The following is a 15438-nucleotide window of genomic DNA, read 5'->3' on the forward strand; positions in this document are numbered from 1 at the left end:
GTATACTCGTGACAAAATAACAGCGAGAACTTTCCGCTGCTGCCCGAAACCATGGCGTTATGCCTTCTCCTGGAAACAATTGTGATGACATTCAGTATCAATCATTCCCCGTGGGTGGTGTCAACGTCGATAATTGCCATCTTAGGGCCGCCGTAGATCTCTCCGAAAAAAAACTCTCTCGATACTTACTAGACAAAGGGCAGCCTTAGGTAGGCTCAGCCCTTCGTCTTCCAGGTTCTCACTGAAGGCATTCAACAAGAACTGGCTATAAAGATCATCCCTTTTCTAGATGGACCACTGTGCATAAGCAAGACGAATGTTGCAGCTTTAAAAGACAGTTAGGTTGCACACACTATATCATCTCTTTTTAGTTCCGGTAAGAGATCGGCACCTGTTGGGGTTGAAATTTGGGTTTGGTAGGTTCGAGTAATTTTAATTCAACGCCCATCTTGGAATTTGAATTGTAAGGCAGGTGCCGGAGTAGCTACAGGCGTTTGGTTCTTTTTTGGCTTTAATGTGACATCAACGCATCTGAAGTCGTGAATGGTGAGCTATCTTTATCATATATCCAGGAGTCGCACTTCTGTGGTAAATTTTGCATGGGAATCTATGGTATCTATTTTTGTTTTCATTTTCTTTTTAGTTTCGAGTCCTCGTAACACACTGGTAGACAGCTGTCAAATCCCTACCATAATTTTTATATCAAGAAGCCTTGACATTGTCACAGAGAAGCCTGAGCTTCAATAACTCCAGCAGCGCGTGAAACAGCCTTATTCTGGACAACAACTTCCACTGGGTACTTCCATTCCATCATTTTCGCCCATCCTGTAAATAAAACAAGGGTAGTTAGTAACCGAAAAGGAGAATAAATTCTGTGGATAAGAGAAGGCTGGTAGCATACCCAAATAAGCACATTTCCTTCCCAAATACTTGCCGACAAACGGTATAATCACCATAGTGAGAAGTAATTCTAACTGCTGTATACTTTCCTTCCACTCCGTTTCGGCATCGGACTCATCATCCCCATCGCTGAAGCCCCCTTCTAGCGAAGAATCAGAGGCGGAAACGGAAGGTAATGAGGCAATTTCGTCTTCATCGGAGGATGAATGTAGATGCGACGTTACCATATAAGTTGAAGCTGACTGGGGAGAAAAACAGGAAGCAAAACTGAAAGTCGGAGAAGCGGACATGGTGAAAGTGTTAGAGGGTGGTGGAAGGTTCGACCAGAGCGATTGGTGATAAAATAAAAAAGCTGGCAGATCCCGGGAGGAGGTTGGGAAGGTTCGCGGTATTGTAACGCAGTTATACCAAAAAGAGCATTCAGACCACCCCAAAATCAGTCCCTGGTGCAATGCTTTGCAAAGCGAAAGTAGTCAAATAACCTAGCAGCTGTCTTGTGCAATGTGCAGATACTGTGCATACATATACGCTGTTAGCAGACGTAACAAGATCCATGGGATGTCGTTGGAAGGAAGGAATGCCAAGAAATATACATCACGTGCCGCAAATTCTTCTTTTTTGTTGCTCTACTGCCAGCAGCGAGTGAATAAGCGACGTCAAGGGACTCTGTCGATGTACAAACCGCCCTCATACTTCTCTCTTTTTCACCCTTCAGCCATATTTTGTTGAACATCAATCCTTTACGAACTTCTTTTTCAGTGCTTGCGCAGCAGTTGGTATTTTTGTGGTCACGGGCTGTCCTGGAACGATCACCATGGCTGACACGGTACGTCACATCCAACTTATTTTGCCGATACGCTTCCCACATTGATTTCCCTACCACTTTTACCATCTATGCTATAAAGAACCAGGTCTCACCAATATATAATTTCCAACTAACCCTTATTCTTTATTGCAATCCAAACCCAAAGTGCTAACTGTGTTTTTATTTGTAAAGGAAGCTCCAGTTGTCCAAAGGAAGCATAGAAAATCAGTAGCGTTTAGTGAAGGGACTACGATCATGGATGCAAATGGGGCTATCTCTGAGGCTAACCATGCCGACAAGACTACTGCTGAGAAGCACACTGCCAGTAAGTGATGGCTCCCTTACGGTGTCTCTTTCTTCCCATCAATGATCTACTGACATTCAACGCGCAAAAACTAGCCTCTCCAGACAAGGAGGTCGACGAAGTAACGGAGCTTTTCAAAGGGCTCTCAAAAAAGAAGAAGACAAAGAAGACAAAGGATGCAGACGCAGAGCCCTCCGCGGACGCCGAGTTCGATCCCTCGATGATGAAAAAAAAGAAGAAGAGCAGTAAAAAGGCTGCCGATGGAGACTTCGAAGCTAAACTTGCCGAAGCTGGTCTGACTACCGAGGAAGCTGCGCCAGAGGACAAACCTTCAACCGAGGAGATCGTCAGCGACATCGAACATGGCAGAGGCATCTGGGCTCATGATGCCACACAACCCGTCCCTTATAACCTTCTCGTTACTCGCTTCTTCACCTTAATTCACAGCCACCATCCCGATATTCTTTCAAGCGGCTCCAAGTCCTACAAGATCCCACCGCCCCAGTGTCTGCGTGAGGGCAACCGGAGAACTATCTTTGCAAATATTACCGATATCTGCAAGCGTATGAAGCGATCTGAAGATCACGTCATGCAGTTCCTGTTTGCTGAGTTGGTCACCAGCGGCAGTGTGGACGGAAGCAGGAGACTAGTCATCAAGGGTCGCTTCCAGCAGAAACAAATTGAGAATGTCCTGCGAAGATACATCGGTGAGTTGTTCTCATCATATAAAGTGTGTAATCAAGAGAACTTGCCTTTCTAATGCCAACTACTTCAGTCGAATATGTCACTTGCAAGACGTGCCGCAGTCCAGACACGGAACTCAACAAGGGCGAAAACCGTCTTTATTTCGTTACATGCAACTCCTGTGGCAGTAGACGCTCCGTCACTGCAATTAAGACTGGTTTCCGTGGCCAAGTCGGAAGGCGGAAGAAGCAACAGGGCTAAACGAGGTGATACGTTGGGGCTTAAAATACTTTGTTTCGGCATCTAGAAGCATGGGTAGTAATGGCATGTTCTCTTTTTCCAAAATGAAACTCAATGACTTGATTAGTTTTTTACTAGGCCTCCATAAAACTTTGTTTACGACCAATTTCCCTTGTTATCTTTTATTTTATCCTTCTGTCTCAGTCGGAAGGAGCTGGATCTTTTTATTTCCTTTTTTTTTTTTCCAATATTTTTTTCTCTGTTTTTGCTACTGAAATGTATACATATCCCCAAGACATGCTATTCTGTCTTAATGATTTTACCCCGTCGTTGTCACAATGTCATGCATTCTTGTAGCCTTCTTGCTTTTCTCCTCAAAATCTTACTTTCTCTCTTGCTTTTCCCTTCAGAACCATCCCATCCCTGAATAATGCACATGTATGTGTAGAGGAAATCGGGCCGCCTTGCGTTAAAAATGGAAATAGGGAAAAGAAGGAAGATTAGAGACATGTGAGAAGTCCGAAGCCAAAAAAAAAAAAAAAAGGGGGGGTATAATCAGAAGAAACTGAATGGAAAGTATGAGGTCTTTACGATAATTTTGAACTTTAGATGGTTGAACAGTTAAAGCTACGTGATGACTTTGCGGATTGTTCGATCTCAGACTTGAGAAGGAGAAGGGTTGGACGCGAGCGGAAATTGTGATGGGTATTCCATCCCCGTCGCATTGACGTACGAAATGATTCGAACTAACCTTGCGATTGCCCGTGGTAAGCATACGGATGTTTTGTCCTCCCCAGGTATTGTTTGGCTCGCATTACCTGCAGAGGGTTTAATGAAGGGTTGGGGTTTCGGTTGTTCATATCGGGAGCGGCGCCGTCGAATTTTCTGCCCGGTCCTGAAATTTGTGCTACACAACTCCTTGCAATAAAGTGCATGGGAACTTGACTTGGAATTGTATACTTGGGTACGTTCTATACATACCCTCTGGACTTGAAAAATGTTATCAGAGGATTTTCCTCATACCGCTCTACTTGTTTTGGAAGCAGAAACCAAGGGGCGATTAGTCTTGGAATAATGTTTGTTTCTTGTACCAATGTCACGTCATGAATGTTGAGGGCAGCAAACTGCCTTAATAATGATCCACACCCACATACTCAGCATCCCAATGGGTGGCTGGCATACGGGACCAGGAAGTGGTTACTAGATCATCACTTACCATTCTCACTATGTCGCTGATGAACAACAGCAAGCGCAATTAATTCTGGTAAATTTGTCACTCACGTATCACACTGCTGCTATACTCTTCGTCAAACTTCTCCAACCTGCTAGCTACATGATAGCCAGCCCATCTGCGGGTCCTAGGAGACGACTACAGCTGTGTTTGTTTTGCTTTCATTATCAACGTTGCTTGAGGATGCCTTTGCCAGACTACCGCTGTTAAGGGTAGCCCGGAAAGCCACACGCTGCGGCAGCAGGTAGCGGACATCGATCACTCGCAAGACGCATGTCATGGTGATCACGAGGACCAACAGTGCAATAGATGATTACCATCCATACTTATAATGCGGCATTTGCGAAGCAGGCCAAACCAGGACCTGAGACCACGCACTTATGGAGTAGTATCCCGCAACGCTGACGCCGATAATCAACGAACGCGCCTCCGGGTCCTGCGGGGTGATATCGGAAAGCCAAGAGAAGATCAATGGTGCTGTCCCGAGACAAATACATGAAATGAAATAAGATGCGTATGCAGCTGATACAGCTATCTTTGTGGGATGGGATGTCCAAATGCTCATGATAATGCATGGGATTGTCCCGAGCACAGCTTGGGCGACAATTAGCGTCCAGCGCGTCTCCATGAAGTCAGAAAGCAAGACCCAGACCCACACAGAGACAACATTAATCACCGAACCGCCGATCGCGGTCGCGTTAACCTGCGAAACACTCCATCGATGACTTCCGTCTGCGTTCTTCTGCGACTTGAGAAAGAGTCCGAAGTAGACATATCCGTACGTCCCCAGCACGGTCGCGATATATAGAGCCGCAATGAAATACACTACCCAGCTTGAGAATGTGCGACTGACTCCCGCCCAAGTCGTCCGCTTCGGTTCCCCGTGGCCGTGGCAGACTAGTCGCTCCATCGACAGCTCGGCGTGGTCCTTCGTAAACCACACCGCGCGGGGGTTGGGTTTGTTTGGCAGGTCAGGGAGCATGAAGACACCGGCACAAACCCATACTACGGTTATGATAGCATTTAATATGAAGAGCCACCGACAGCCAGCAATTCCACGGTGGCCCTCCATCGTGTTGGTGATGCTGGTTTACAAAGCACCGGACATCATTTGGCCAACACCCTGGCAGGAGTGATAGAATCCAATTCTGGATGCCAGCTCCGTTGGTGTGTACCAATTCACTGAGGGACGGAGTTAGTCTCTAATGGTGGAGTGGAGGGAGTGGAGCTGAGTGAAACGGGGTCCAGACAGTCCATGTTGGAAGGGTAGGGGAATGCCTTACTGAAAAGCGTAACGGTACCCGGCCAGGCCGAGGATTCACATACTCCCAGCAAAGCCCTCAGAATATAAACCTGCTTGGCCTCTTTTGCTATAGCGATGAGACCAGTAATAACCCCCCAGGAAACCTCTTCAAAACAGATATCAGAAACAAAACGATACGGCAGGGAAGGCTGTCCACCACTCACCCAGGCCAGAGAGCCAGAAGCTCGGACGAACATACGTCAAAATGATTTGAGAAGGGATGAGGAATATACAATAAGCAATCTATACCAGAAATTTCTATTACGGCGTCCAATTCCGCTAAACGAGTAAAGTTTAAAAGTATTATTAACTTGCATTGAAGTACGTTGTGAAACTGAGAACATTAGCTTTCATTCACCGATTTCTTCGACGATATTTGAAGCACTACTAATCTTACTAATTGAGCTCGTTTCCATGCAGATTCAGGTCTTCCTTCATGGCAGAAACATAGGCGTTGTTGATATTCTGCTGATCGAGGTATTTGATGACTGAATTGGTTGGTCATTTCCTAACTCTTATGGAAAGATTTTTTGTTTCGTCGACCTACCTTGAGAAAGACAACCAAACGTCAGAAGAAACATGTCTAGTCGTCGAACCAGAGCTTTTTCGCCTTGTGAGCGAACATGATTTGTTGTAGGCGCTGAGCGACAGAGGCGTTTGAAAAACCTCATCGTTTATAATGGCAAATAGTAGCAGCGAGAGAAGAGTGGTAGCGATGGGAGAGAGGACAGAGAGTCTTGTTATCTAGCGACTGTTGATCATGGCTATGATGTGAAAAAGCCAATAACAATACGGAAATAATGAACCAGTCAGTCGCTTAACGGGTGCCAAAGCACAGAGGTAACACTGCAACCAATCAGTATTACTGGTGTGTTAGCTACGTTGAGTATGTCGACAATTGACAATTATCTCTTGAACAATGGAAGGTTTGGCATAGGGCATCTAATTAGCCTTAGTTACGTCCAAGAAACCTCCACATTGAGATAAATTTTCTTTGCAAAGGCTTGAACGCAACAAGTATCCATCCACACCCCACAAACCGATAGAATAATAGTTTGAGAACTTTGATAATCAACTGTATTTGAACTGTTCAATTGCGGAAGCTTGCCGTTGCTGCACACGTCCGGGTATTCCAAAGGGGCCGTCGGCTGAAAGCCGCAATTTGGGTTAACGTTAAGGCTCAATGCCCGGCTCTTCCCTTGAAAACACCCCTTTGCGAGGCCCCGAAAATCGGTTCAAAATGCCGCTGGATGCGGGGGTCAACATCATGGAGATCGGTATCGCCATTAAGTGCTGTCACGGGAGACAACGGCTAATGAGGACCAAGCACAAGATTAAATAGTTTCGGTTGATGTCCACAACCACCTGCAGGAAGGACGCCAGTTCTGAATGCAAATCCAAGACTCCTCATTGCGTGGGGAATTAATCCCCTGTCCATTAATCTTTTCCGACACCGACACAATAAAAAACTTGTTCATACTTTATTATGTCCCATTTGTTATCTCCTGACGGGCCGCTCACGACTCTTCGGGGACACCTGCAGCAATGGTATTTGCTCCCAAGACCAGCAATAGCAATTCCGAAAACTGCTCTGGCAAATGTCTACCGAATGCAACCCCATGTCTTAGTTACTGGCAACGGACTACTCGACCATTCCCACTTCTATACGCCAGTCGAGAAGAGAAAGTAGTTTCCTCCAGGCTTACAATATGTGATTATTGGCTTGGTGTTTGGTGGCGGTCTTGTAGCCTTCCAGCTAGCTAGTTACTTGAAGCTGGCATTAACTGGAAGGATGTCATCATACTCGAAGCACGGAAGGCCGAGAGTGGTGCAGGCTCGCAAAACATCGGTCACATACGGCCAGGTCTGGCGACAATATGAAATATCTCAACATGATATTACTGTTAACAAAGTTCCCAGGTCTAGATCCTACTATCCTCAACTTTCCTCCAGATGCACTCCGAGGCTTTACTGCTTATTCAAAAACTCATGGTAAGGAACAAGCTCTTATAATCATCGCCAACGAACGCCTTCTTCTCTAACAAAATCCATGAATTCATTAAAAGGCGTAAGGTTTCATGCGAGTATATAGCCTCATTAACAACCTTTGATATTTGCATGACGTCTGAATTTGCTGGTGGTGATGTCTCACATGTTCAAGGCTAATGAAGGGCAGGGGCCAAGACGAGCGTCAAGGGTGTGCTGCAGCGGCCTGGTGTGTGGCCTGCCAGGTTATGCCATCCAACAAGACTTGCAGAATTTCTACTTCCAAACGTCGTATTCGAGAGATGCATAGTTGTCCACATTCTACCCCGCCACCGGATATCAAAAGGGAATCAGGTTCAGGGCTTTGGGACGTGCACACGTCACGAGGAACGGTGAACTGCGCAAAAAGAAACAACAACAAACAAAAATAATAATAATAATAATAATAATCCATTACACGAACGCTTATGCAGCTCTATTCCTCCCGCACATGGATCCGTATATGACACCAAATTGCGCGCAGGCTCACTCTCTAATCCCCACTCCGACTTTTGCATTAGAGAACATGTTGCAAAATACGTTCTCACTGCAGTATATCCTTCACCACTTCTACTCCCTCATACAGCTATAGAGCAATGGCACGCTGGTCTTCCAGGTGTCACGGTTCAATACCCTTTTATTTCCAGAAAAGATTGCTAACCATTTGAGTACGGATGATACTGAGTATAGCGAAGAAATAGCCCAGGATATGATGCATTTTGAAGGACTTAAAAATCATGCTTGGACCAGCATTATTGTGATGATGAGGGATTTCATGTCAACTGCTGGACTGGATTGAGCACTTAATCTGTGTGCACAATATTTCTGTACTAGTTTGGGCGGGTATGATGAGTGTTGTTTTTGAATCTCTTATTCATCATTTGTTTCCTTGTTCTGTTCCTTGTTCAGAATAATCTATCATTTCTATCCAATCTTGTAAGACTCAGGAATTGATTTGGTATTACTTTTACATTCAGGGATGGCTTGAATATTCACTTGTGCACCAGGTATTGTCAAACTTGTTGAGAAGGCTTGGTGTGAGACAGGATTACCAGATTTGTTTCCAGCTTTCCAAAGAGAGACTGGCCAGACTTTCATCAGGAAAAGCTGTACCACCTATCTGGTGAGACAGGTAAAAGGTGTGATTGTTCAATGTGTAAGATACACCATTCTAAATTCTGATCTCCACTAAATGCATGAGATAAAGACTTATATTATAGAAGCGACATATGATATCTATAAGATGATATGACCTTCCATGAAATGCACTTGAATTAAATTACTCAAAAAAAAAAGAATAAATAAAAAAAAGATATCCATATCAAAGCAAGAATAATAGGAAATTTCTGTTCAAAAAAAAAAAAAAAATATTAAGGGAGTTTTCAACAAAACGCCGCTATGTTCCAACCCCACAGCAATATTAGGAACATGCAAGTGCACACTATTAATTATATATGTATGTGCCTAGCCATATAACTATGCCTAGTAATTGTAGCGGTAACAGAAATTCTTCCCACCGATCGCAGCTCCACCCAGGGTATCCAAGATATCACGGACTCTAACATCGGGTACAATGCCACCCATGCTGATGCGGGTGTCCAAGGTGAGGGCGCCACCACCAGCGACTCTACCGCTGATGGTAGTCCAGCGGGATTGGGCCTCGTTCTGCCAAACACGGAAATTTCTATCGATGAAGGCGTGGTGCATGAAGAAGATGGGGTCGCTTGGGCTGGCAGCAACGTCGGCCATGACGCTGCCGATACCGTTGTGACCATAACCATGGGGACTGAGAAATTGGTCAGTAAATTGACATTTATGTTGTTTAATTCATAACGTTCTTTTGGGCACTGGGTTGAAGGAGAAAACTTACCCGGTTTCGGCACAGCTGTGCATAGAAGGATAGGTAGTTCGGGAATTGCAAGTCTTCACGAAATCGTTGGTGCATTGGGCGGTTTGCTGCTCGTTGACTGCCCGTGCGAGGCAGTGAGGGCGGTTTTGTGTGCCAGGGCCGATATTGCACGTAAGTCTGGCAAATGCACCATCAGTAATGCAGACGCCTTGTCCGTTTACAGGGCGAGGAAGGGAACCGAAGTAGTCGCTGGTGAATATGGGTGACTGGGCGAATCTGCCGGCATCCTTGGTCTCATCCCACCAGGGAAAGTTTCTGTTAAAACCGCACTCGTCACGCAGCACTTGTTCGAAAGCCCAGACGAAGTATCGGTGCCACAGTAGGAACTTATCATTGCCGTGGATATCTGATAGCTGCTGTTGATGGAGACGGGCGAAGTCTTCGTAGCGGTTCTTTGCACCCGAGAACCTGCCAGAGGCGGGTCTGTTGGTCAAGCACTTGATCGCATTTACAAATGCCAGCCGGTCATTGTGCGAGAAGCTGCGCCATTCAGTGCGCATGTTTGTCTTGCCATTGCATGCAGCTGCGAAGGTTTGGAAATTGGCTGGAGCAGCAGCGGGCGCGGGTGCTTGTTTGTTTGTTGGGGCATCTAAAAATTTACCCAGAAGATCCTTTCCCTGCTTGACATCTTGGATGGACATGGTTTTGAATGAACCGAAAGATGAGAGCGGCAGATTAGGGCTCAATTTTTTCATGAAATCCGTGACCGCGCCGGACGCCACGGAGGCGCCCAAAAGAATGAGTGTCCACCGCATTGTGTATCAACAAGGACCAAGTTATGTGTAAAAGTTGGGAATAAAACGAGTGACTGGGAATAAATCATTCAGAGCAATCCAGAGGAGAGAGAGACGGGGGGAACAGCTCTTTTTCTAATGCCACGATTATCGCCCCGTTTGGGGTGGGTTTATGCCTGTATAGTTCGGGGAGCGTGAGCTCCTAAGCGATTCGATGCATGTCTTAGGAGTAGCGCCTTTACAGTGCTGCTAAACGGGCGTGAATTTTTTCAGGGCTCTAATGGGTGAACCCCTGAGTCTAACTCCATCGTGGCTGGAATTGGGTTTGGGTCACCAGCACTCCGAGGACCCACTAGTTACCAGTTGTGACATTTAGTAGATTCCAAGGTTCCCTCAGGCCAGAAGCAACTCTCACTGAATGGGTTCAAGATCTGAATTGAAACAAGACAAAGCGAGCACAAAGCATTCAAATATTAAATAAGTGAAATCCTGATCCAATGATTCAACACATTTCCCAGAAGTGGTCCAAAAGTGTCTCTTTTTTCTGCATCATGACATTGTACAACAGCATTAGCTGCCCACTAATATTAATTCATTCTAGCGCCCTGTGGGAAAGGCTTATCGAAGGATGAGTGCAAATTCTAGCTCAGGCCCACAAGTACGGGCTGCAAACAAGAGGCCCTCCAATAGCATAAGAGGGGCGAGAGCAATGTTAATTGGGGCCATAGCCCATTGATATTGGGAGAGGCGTTCAGCAACCGAGGATCCATGCCCACTCATGAGGTCTTTCTTGGGCCATATCGCTGCGCTGGATCCAGCCACGGCGTGGGCATGCATCGGCATGTCCATCCGTCTTGCTTAGTAGCGCCGACCATGACTGGTTCATGGAGCGTGTTCCCATATTAAATGGATGGCTTGACAGTATTTCTTGAAAATTTTCCAAACGTGGTTGTAAAAATATCCTGTCAGCTCACAATCCCAAAAACAGGCTTTTCCAAAGTTGAAGGATTTTATGTAGTATAATTTGGATTCTTGCATGGTTTCCTGGGTAACTTTTCCCGGAGATCGAGTAATGTCAGAAGCGCTGACAATCCTCGCCTTCCAGGCGCCCACAGTGTCAAGTGTCCAGCGTCCACCGTCCTTGCTCCGGAACGGCCTGGGAGATTGCCCGTCCCAACGCCTGGATTCCGAGGGGTTTTGATTGGATCTGGAGCCAGCTTTTCAGCTGCACGTTGTGCTGTGACTCTGTCTGGACAACGGCAAGGATGCTGGATACGGCCATTCGTCTTTGCCTTGCGCTAAACCCCTCAATGACTCGTGGAAAAGGGGCCAAGCCCATCCCATCGACTCCAGCGGCCGGGGCGTATTTGTTTTGAGACATTTGTTGTTGAATACGAAACGCTATCATTTTTTGGCCGTCGCTTCTCGTTTTTCCATCTTGACCCATTCCTATTGTCCACACCATCACCGTCTAGTTAATTCAAAAATAAAATTCCCCCACGCAACACATCCTTCCACCGGCCCCAGAGTGGTGGTTCTGATTGGAGTGGAATCTTCGCACCGTTTAAAACCAAGTTAGTTCAGGTGAGCATTACTAAGCTGGCTCGGAAGTGCAGTGTGCTAATTTTCAGCAGTAGCAGCCACGTTCGCTTAAACGTGAAGTCTAATAATAATACCCCCATGTGTTGTGTATGCATGGACTTTGCGACAAGAGACAAAAGATGGATTTCCATCCCCCCCCCACCACCACCACAGCAGCAGCAGCAGCAGCAAAACAAAAATAGATACCCTGAGCAATAATGATTTCATTCTGTTTATCTCTGTACTCTAATTCCTTTATTGTGGTTATTCTCTGATTGTTATTGAGAAAATGTGGAAAGAAATGAACTTTGGGAGACAAAGAGTGAAAATCTGTCAATTAGATTTTATGAAAACGTTGTAAAGGATTTCATGCAAATAATGATTCTCATCAATGTAGCTTCAAAAATTCACAAGAAATTCATTTGAAACTTGCATGAACTCAAAAATAACAGAAGATATAATAAAGAACATTGTCCAATTTCTATTACTTATTTTTTCTTGAAGACTTTGAAATTCACTCTAGTATATCATTTAAGATACAATTCCCTCTTACATAGTGAAGTAATGCAAATTTTAATAATAATTCATCTTTAGGTTAAATAATAGATGTTTAAGGGGTCACATGATGTGTTAAATGTACACCATAATCATTAACTCAATTATATACAGAAGAGAGATATACGCAGTAAACCCTTGCTATAATGATTAATCTTGGAAGCCTATTCAATTTGCCATTTAGAGGAATCCGCTATATGGAGGTTAAGCATTCAAAGTAAGCCCGGATATCCTGCTGCTAACAGTCTTAATACATACAGAATAATAAGCTGTACAGCCAGAAATCTATCATTCCGTATGATTCGCTCTTTTCAATCTGCATTCAGTGTATTTCTGATAAACAGCATATTTTCAGCACCTCAATAAGAGAGCATGATGTAAGAGGTGAATTGAAGCATATTTCAGTTTTATCCTCTGTACAGACATCCCATATACATCAGATATGCTTGAAGGTGTCAAGTATCATGTAAGAGTGTTTCAATATATTATATCCCCATCTGACTAGCGAAATTTTAAGACGCACAGAGATTAAATTATTCAAAAGTTTTAACTTACCAAAACACTAAAAAGCACTGGGAAGATGGCTTAACTAAATATTTTGTTTCAGCCACCATACTTAACTAAACTGTTTAGTTACTTAAGGCGTAAGGCATCCTTACCTAGAATTTTAATAATAGTTATGTTTAGGTACCTAAACCCACTAGGTATTTCAATTTGGATTTAGTATATCTTTGGTGAAAGTCAAAACTACCGGCAGAATGCCTCGACCTTCCATAGTTAGGCTGTAAAGGCGTACGTCATTGGGAAGAACGACCTCAGATTTGTGGTCAAGACTTTTATCCAAAGACAACAGAAATATAGCAGGAAAATGAATAAGGGAAATTTATAACTAAGGGATACTTCAAAATTTATATTATCCTCAGCTGTCATTTTAACTATTGGGCTGAATAAACAACGAAACCTTAACAGCCAGAAAAGAAATTCAGGAATGGGGACTTGGTGAGCCTTTGTCCATTGTGTCACGGATCGATCTATCAATGTATCAAATCACCTTTTCAGATTTCCAGTAGCTAGCTACTTAATGAACAAACCAACATTTGATCTATCAAGAAGTGCAAGAAGCATATATAAATGATCGGATGAACATCTTTGCTGAACGGGAGTCCACGTGTCTATCCTGGATTTGGTTTGAACACGAAAAACGTTAGCCTGATTCTTGGAATTTTAATTGGGTGAAGCATTGTTACGCTGCAGCGGCATGCAGCGGCATGCAGCGGCACACCGCATCTGAAAGATAACATGCGATTGCTATGCATGTCACACAGGTTCCTAGAACAAAGGACTCTGCGCCCGGTTGTTGAGGTTGATGTCTTGGGTGAACACAATTGACTAAGCAGACTATTAGTATGGATAACCAGATTCAGATGTCAAACGCTCATTGTTCGCTGCTTCTACCGGTATATTAATACTTCTCGGAGAGCGAGATGATCAACATTTCGGAAGTGTGTATAAATATCAGTGCCATATCCACGGTGAAATGTGGTAAGATATCGGGATACCCTGTAACCCCCTGGAGAGACGGTGGCATCATTCCAGGCGTGCATGCCATTATTTGCGCCATTGGCATCCAGCCAAATGGATAGATCATGATAGTTTGTGCATATATGCATGTACATAGATGCGAATCGGCCGAAGAGAACGGAGATTGGGATCCCAGATAGTAACATAGTAGGAATAAAGGAGAGGGTTGTTCGATCCCTGTCGGTAAAATTGTATACATATTTGAGCTGTTTTCTCACAAAAGCAAGTTGTAGGCAAACACCTTCTAGGGGACGATCCTCTGAGATCTGCGTGGGTTGGGCTGCCGCAGTAAGGGTGTCACTTTTTGCGTTTATGAGAGATGACGTTATGCTGATAGGAGAAACTTAAGTTCACATCCTCCGCTCCATACACCTGAAAACCCTCACCGCAGCCAAACAGAACATCACCTTTAGCCATGTGTATCACGCTTGAATCTCTATCGCTTCTCAATGACATTGATGCGTCGGCGATCTCATGGTCCGGAGGTTGCCTGGACATTTTTGGCTTGGGCACTAATAAAAAAGCTCTCTACCACAAGTGGTGGAATGGAGCATGGGGCCCTTCTCTATCCGACTGGGAGAATCTCCGTGGCACTTTCAGCAGTGAACCAACGGCAGTGTCATGGGGCGCCAACCACATTCATCTTTTGGGAACTGATAATGAAATATTTCATAAACGGTGGGACGGTAATTCTTGAGGAGGATGGGAAGGTTTATGAGGTGTTTTCTCAAATCCATCTACAGCTGTTTCCTGAGCGCCAAAATGCTGGACATCTTCCGTCTGGAGATAGACAATCATCTCTACCATAAGTGGTGGGATGTACCCCCTTGGGCCCATCTCAAACTGGATGCGAGGCATTAGGCGGCGTGTTTAGTAGTTAACTCACTGCCGTTTCATAAGGCCCACACCGGATTGATCTTTTCTTCTTGGGAACTGATAATCAGATGTACCACAAGGCATGGGATGGAAACTCTTGGAGCAGAAGGGAGGAGCTTGGGGTGTTTCAAATAGTCACCAGGTGCAGCTGCTTGCGGCTGCAATCGACTCGACATTTTTGGTATCGGAACAAACAACGCACCTTTTCACAAACGGTGGGATGGAAGTTGATGTGGTCATCACCTACGGGATGGTAAGATATAGGTGGTATCCTCACTAGCCCACTGTTTGTTGTCTCCCAGGCGAAGAACCCAATTGATATTCATGGCGCGGGCACGGATAACTAAATGTATCATAGATGGTGGGATGATTCAAGGTGGCATGGATGGGAAGGTCTGGGGGGAACATTCAGCAGTAGACCGTCCGCTGTATCCTGGGGTAATGGGAAATTCGATATATTTCGTATCTAGACGAGTAACAGAGTGTACCACGAGGGATGGTCGTTGGGGCCCTTTCAGTGACCCCCTAGGAGAGCCCCGGAGGAGTATTTAACACTCTATGATAGTGGTCTGAGAGTTTTTAGGATTTCTCTCTTTGCAATTCATTTTTGATATTGTGTCTGTCGTCCTGTCAGTGTCCACATCAACATACCCCTACCTAGCCCGTCTATCTTGTTCTCATCTCTTTTACTCGGCCAACGTCCCAGAAGC

The 15438-nt window shown here is 44.9% G+C and overlaps 8 protein-coding genes across 8 annotated transcripts; 3 read left to right on the forward strand and 5 right to left on the reverse strand.

Annotated features, from left to right (window-relative positions):
- Positions 1-721: 721 nt before the first annotated feature.
- Positions 722-1190, reverse strand: PADG_04209 (uncharacterized protein; the record flags this gene model as incomplete). The annotated part of the gene is made up of 2 exons (XM_010761460.1): positions 722-825; positions 902-1190. 2 exons carry the CDS (start codon positions 1188-1190, stop codon positions 722-724), a joined length of 393 nt encoding a protein of 130 aa, XP_010759762.1.
- A 524-nt stretch (positions 1191-1714) lies between these two features.
- On the forward strand, positions 1715-2954 carry PADG_04210 (translation initiation factor eIF2 subunit beta; the record flags this gene model as incomplete). Its single annotated transcript, XM_010761461.1, has 4 exons — positions 1715-1726; positions 1898-2030; positions 2105-2716; positions 2785-2954. The coding sequence occupies 4 exons, from the start codon at positions 1715-1717 to the stop codon at positions 2952-2954; spliced, it is 927 nt and encodes a 308-aa protein (XP_010759763.1).
- A 636-nt stretch (positions 2955-3590) lies between these two features.
- PADG_04211 (uncharacterized protein) lies at positions 3591-5236 on the reverse strand (the record flags this gene model as incomplete). The annotated part of the gene is made up of 6 exons (XM_010761064.1): positions 3591-3828; positions 3915-4061; positions 4088-4157; positions 4215-4262; positions 4363-4425; positions 4543-5236. 6 exons carry the CDS (start codon positions 5234-5236, stop codon positions 3591-3593), a joined length of 1260 nt encoding a protein of 419 aa, XP_010759366.1.
- A 1776-nt stretch (positions 5237-7012) lies between these two features.
- On the forward strand, positions 7013-7509 carry PADG_04212 (uncharacterized protein; the record flags this gene model as incomplete). Its single annotated transcript, XM_010761065.1, has 3 exons — positions 7013-7178; positions 7242-7331; positions 7388-7509. 3 exons carry the CDS (start codon positions 7013-7015, stop codon positions 7507-7509), a joined length of 378 nt encoding a protein of 125 aa, XP_010759367.1.
- A 1465-nt stretch (positions 7510-8974) lies between these two features.
- PADG_04213 (uncharacterized protein) lies at positions 8975-10156 on the reverse strand (the record flags this gene model as incomplete). Its single annotated transcript, XM_010761462.1, has 2 exons — positions 8975-9278; positions 9363-10156. The coding sequence occupies 2 exons, from the start codon at positions 10154-10156 to the stop codon at positions 8975-8977; spliced, it is 1098 nt and encodes a 365-aa protein (XP_010759764.1).
- A 597-nt stretch (positions 10157-10753) lies between these two features.
- On the reverse strand, positions 10754-10978 carry PADG_11725 (uncharacterized protein; the record flags this gene model as incomplete). Its single annotated transcript, XM_010761651.1, has 1 exon — positions 10754-10978. The coding sequence occupies one exon, from the start codon at positions 10976-10978 to the stop codon at positions 10754-10756; it is 225 nt and encodes a 74-aa protein (XP_010759953.1).
- A 274-nt stretch (positions 10979-11252) lies between these two features.
- Positions 11253-11600, reverse strand: PADG_04214 (uncharacterized protein; the record flags this gene model as incomplete). Its single annotated transcript, XM_010761463.1, has 1 exon — positions 11253-11600. The coding sequence occupies one exon, from the start codon at positions 11598-11600 to the stop codon at positions 11253-11255; it is 348 nt and encodes a 115-aa protein (XP_010759765.1).
- A 2667-nt stretch (positions 11601-14267) lies between these two features.
- On the forward strand, positions 14268-15008 carry PADG_11726 (uncharacterized protein; the record flags this gene model as incomplete). Its single annotated transcript, XM_010761652.1, has 2 exons — positions 14268-14538; positions 14797-15008. The coding sequence occupies 2 exons, from the start codon at positions 14268-14270 to the stop codon at positions 15006-15008; spliced, it is 483 nt and encodes a 160-aa protein (XP_010759954.1).
- Between the last annotated feature and the right edge of the window lie 430 nt (positions 15009-15438).

This window comes from Paracoccidioides brasiliensis (genome assembly GCF_000150735.1).
Source record: "Paracoccidioides brasiliensis Pb18 unplaced genomic scaffold supercont2.4, whole genome shotgun sequence".
In the NCBI taxonomy this organism is placed as follows: domain Eukaryota; kingdom Fungi; phylum Ascomycota; class Eurotiomycetes; order Onygenales; family Ajellomycetaceae; genus Paracoccidioides; species Paracoccidioides brasiliensis.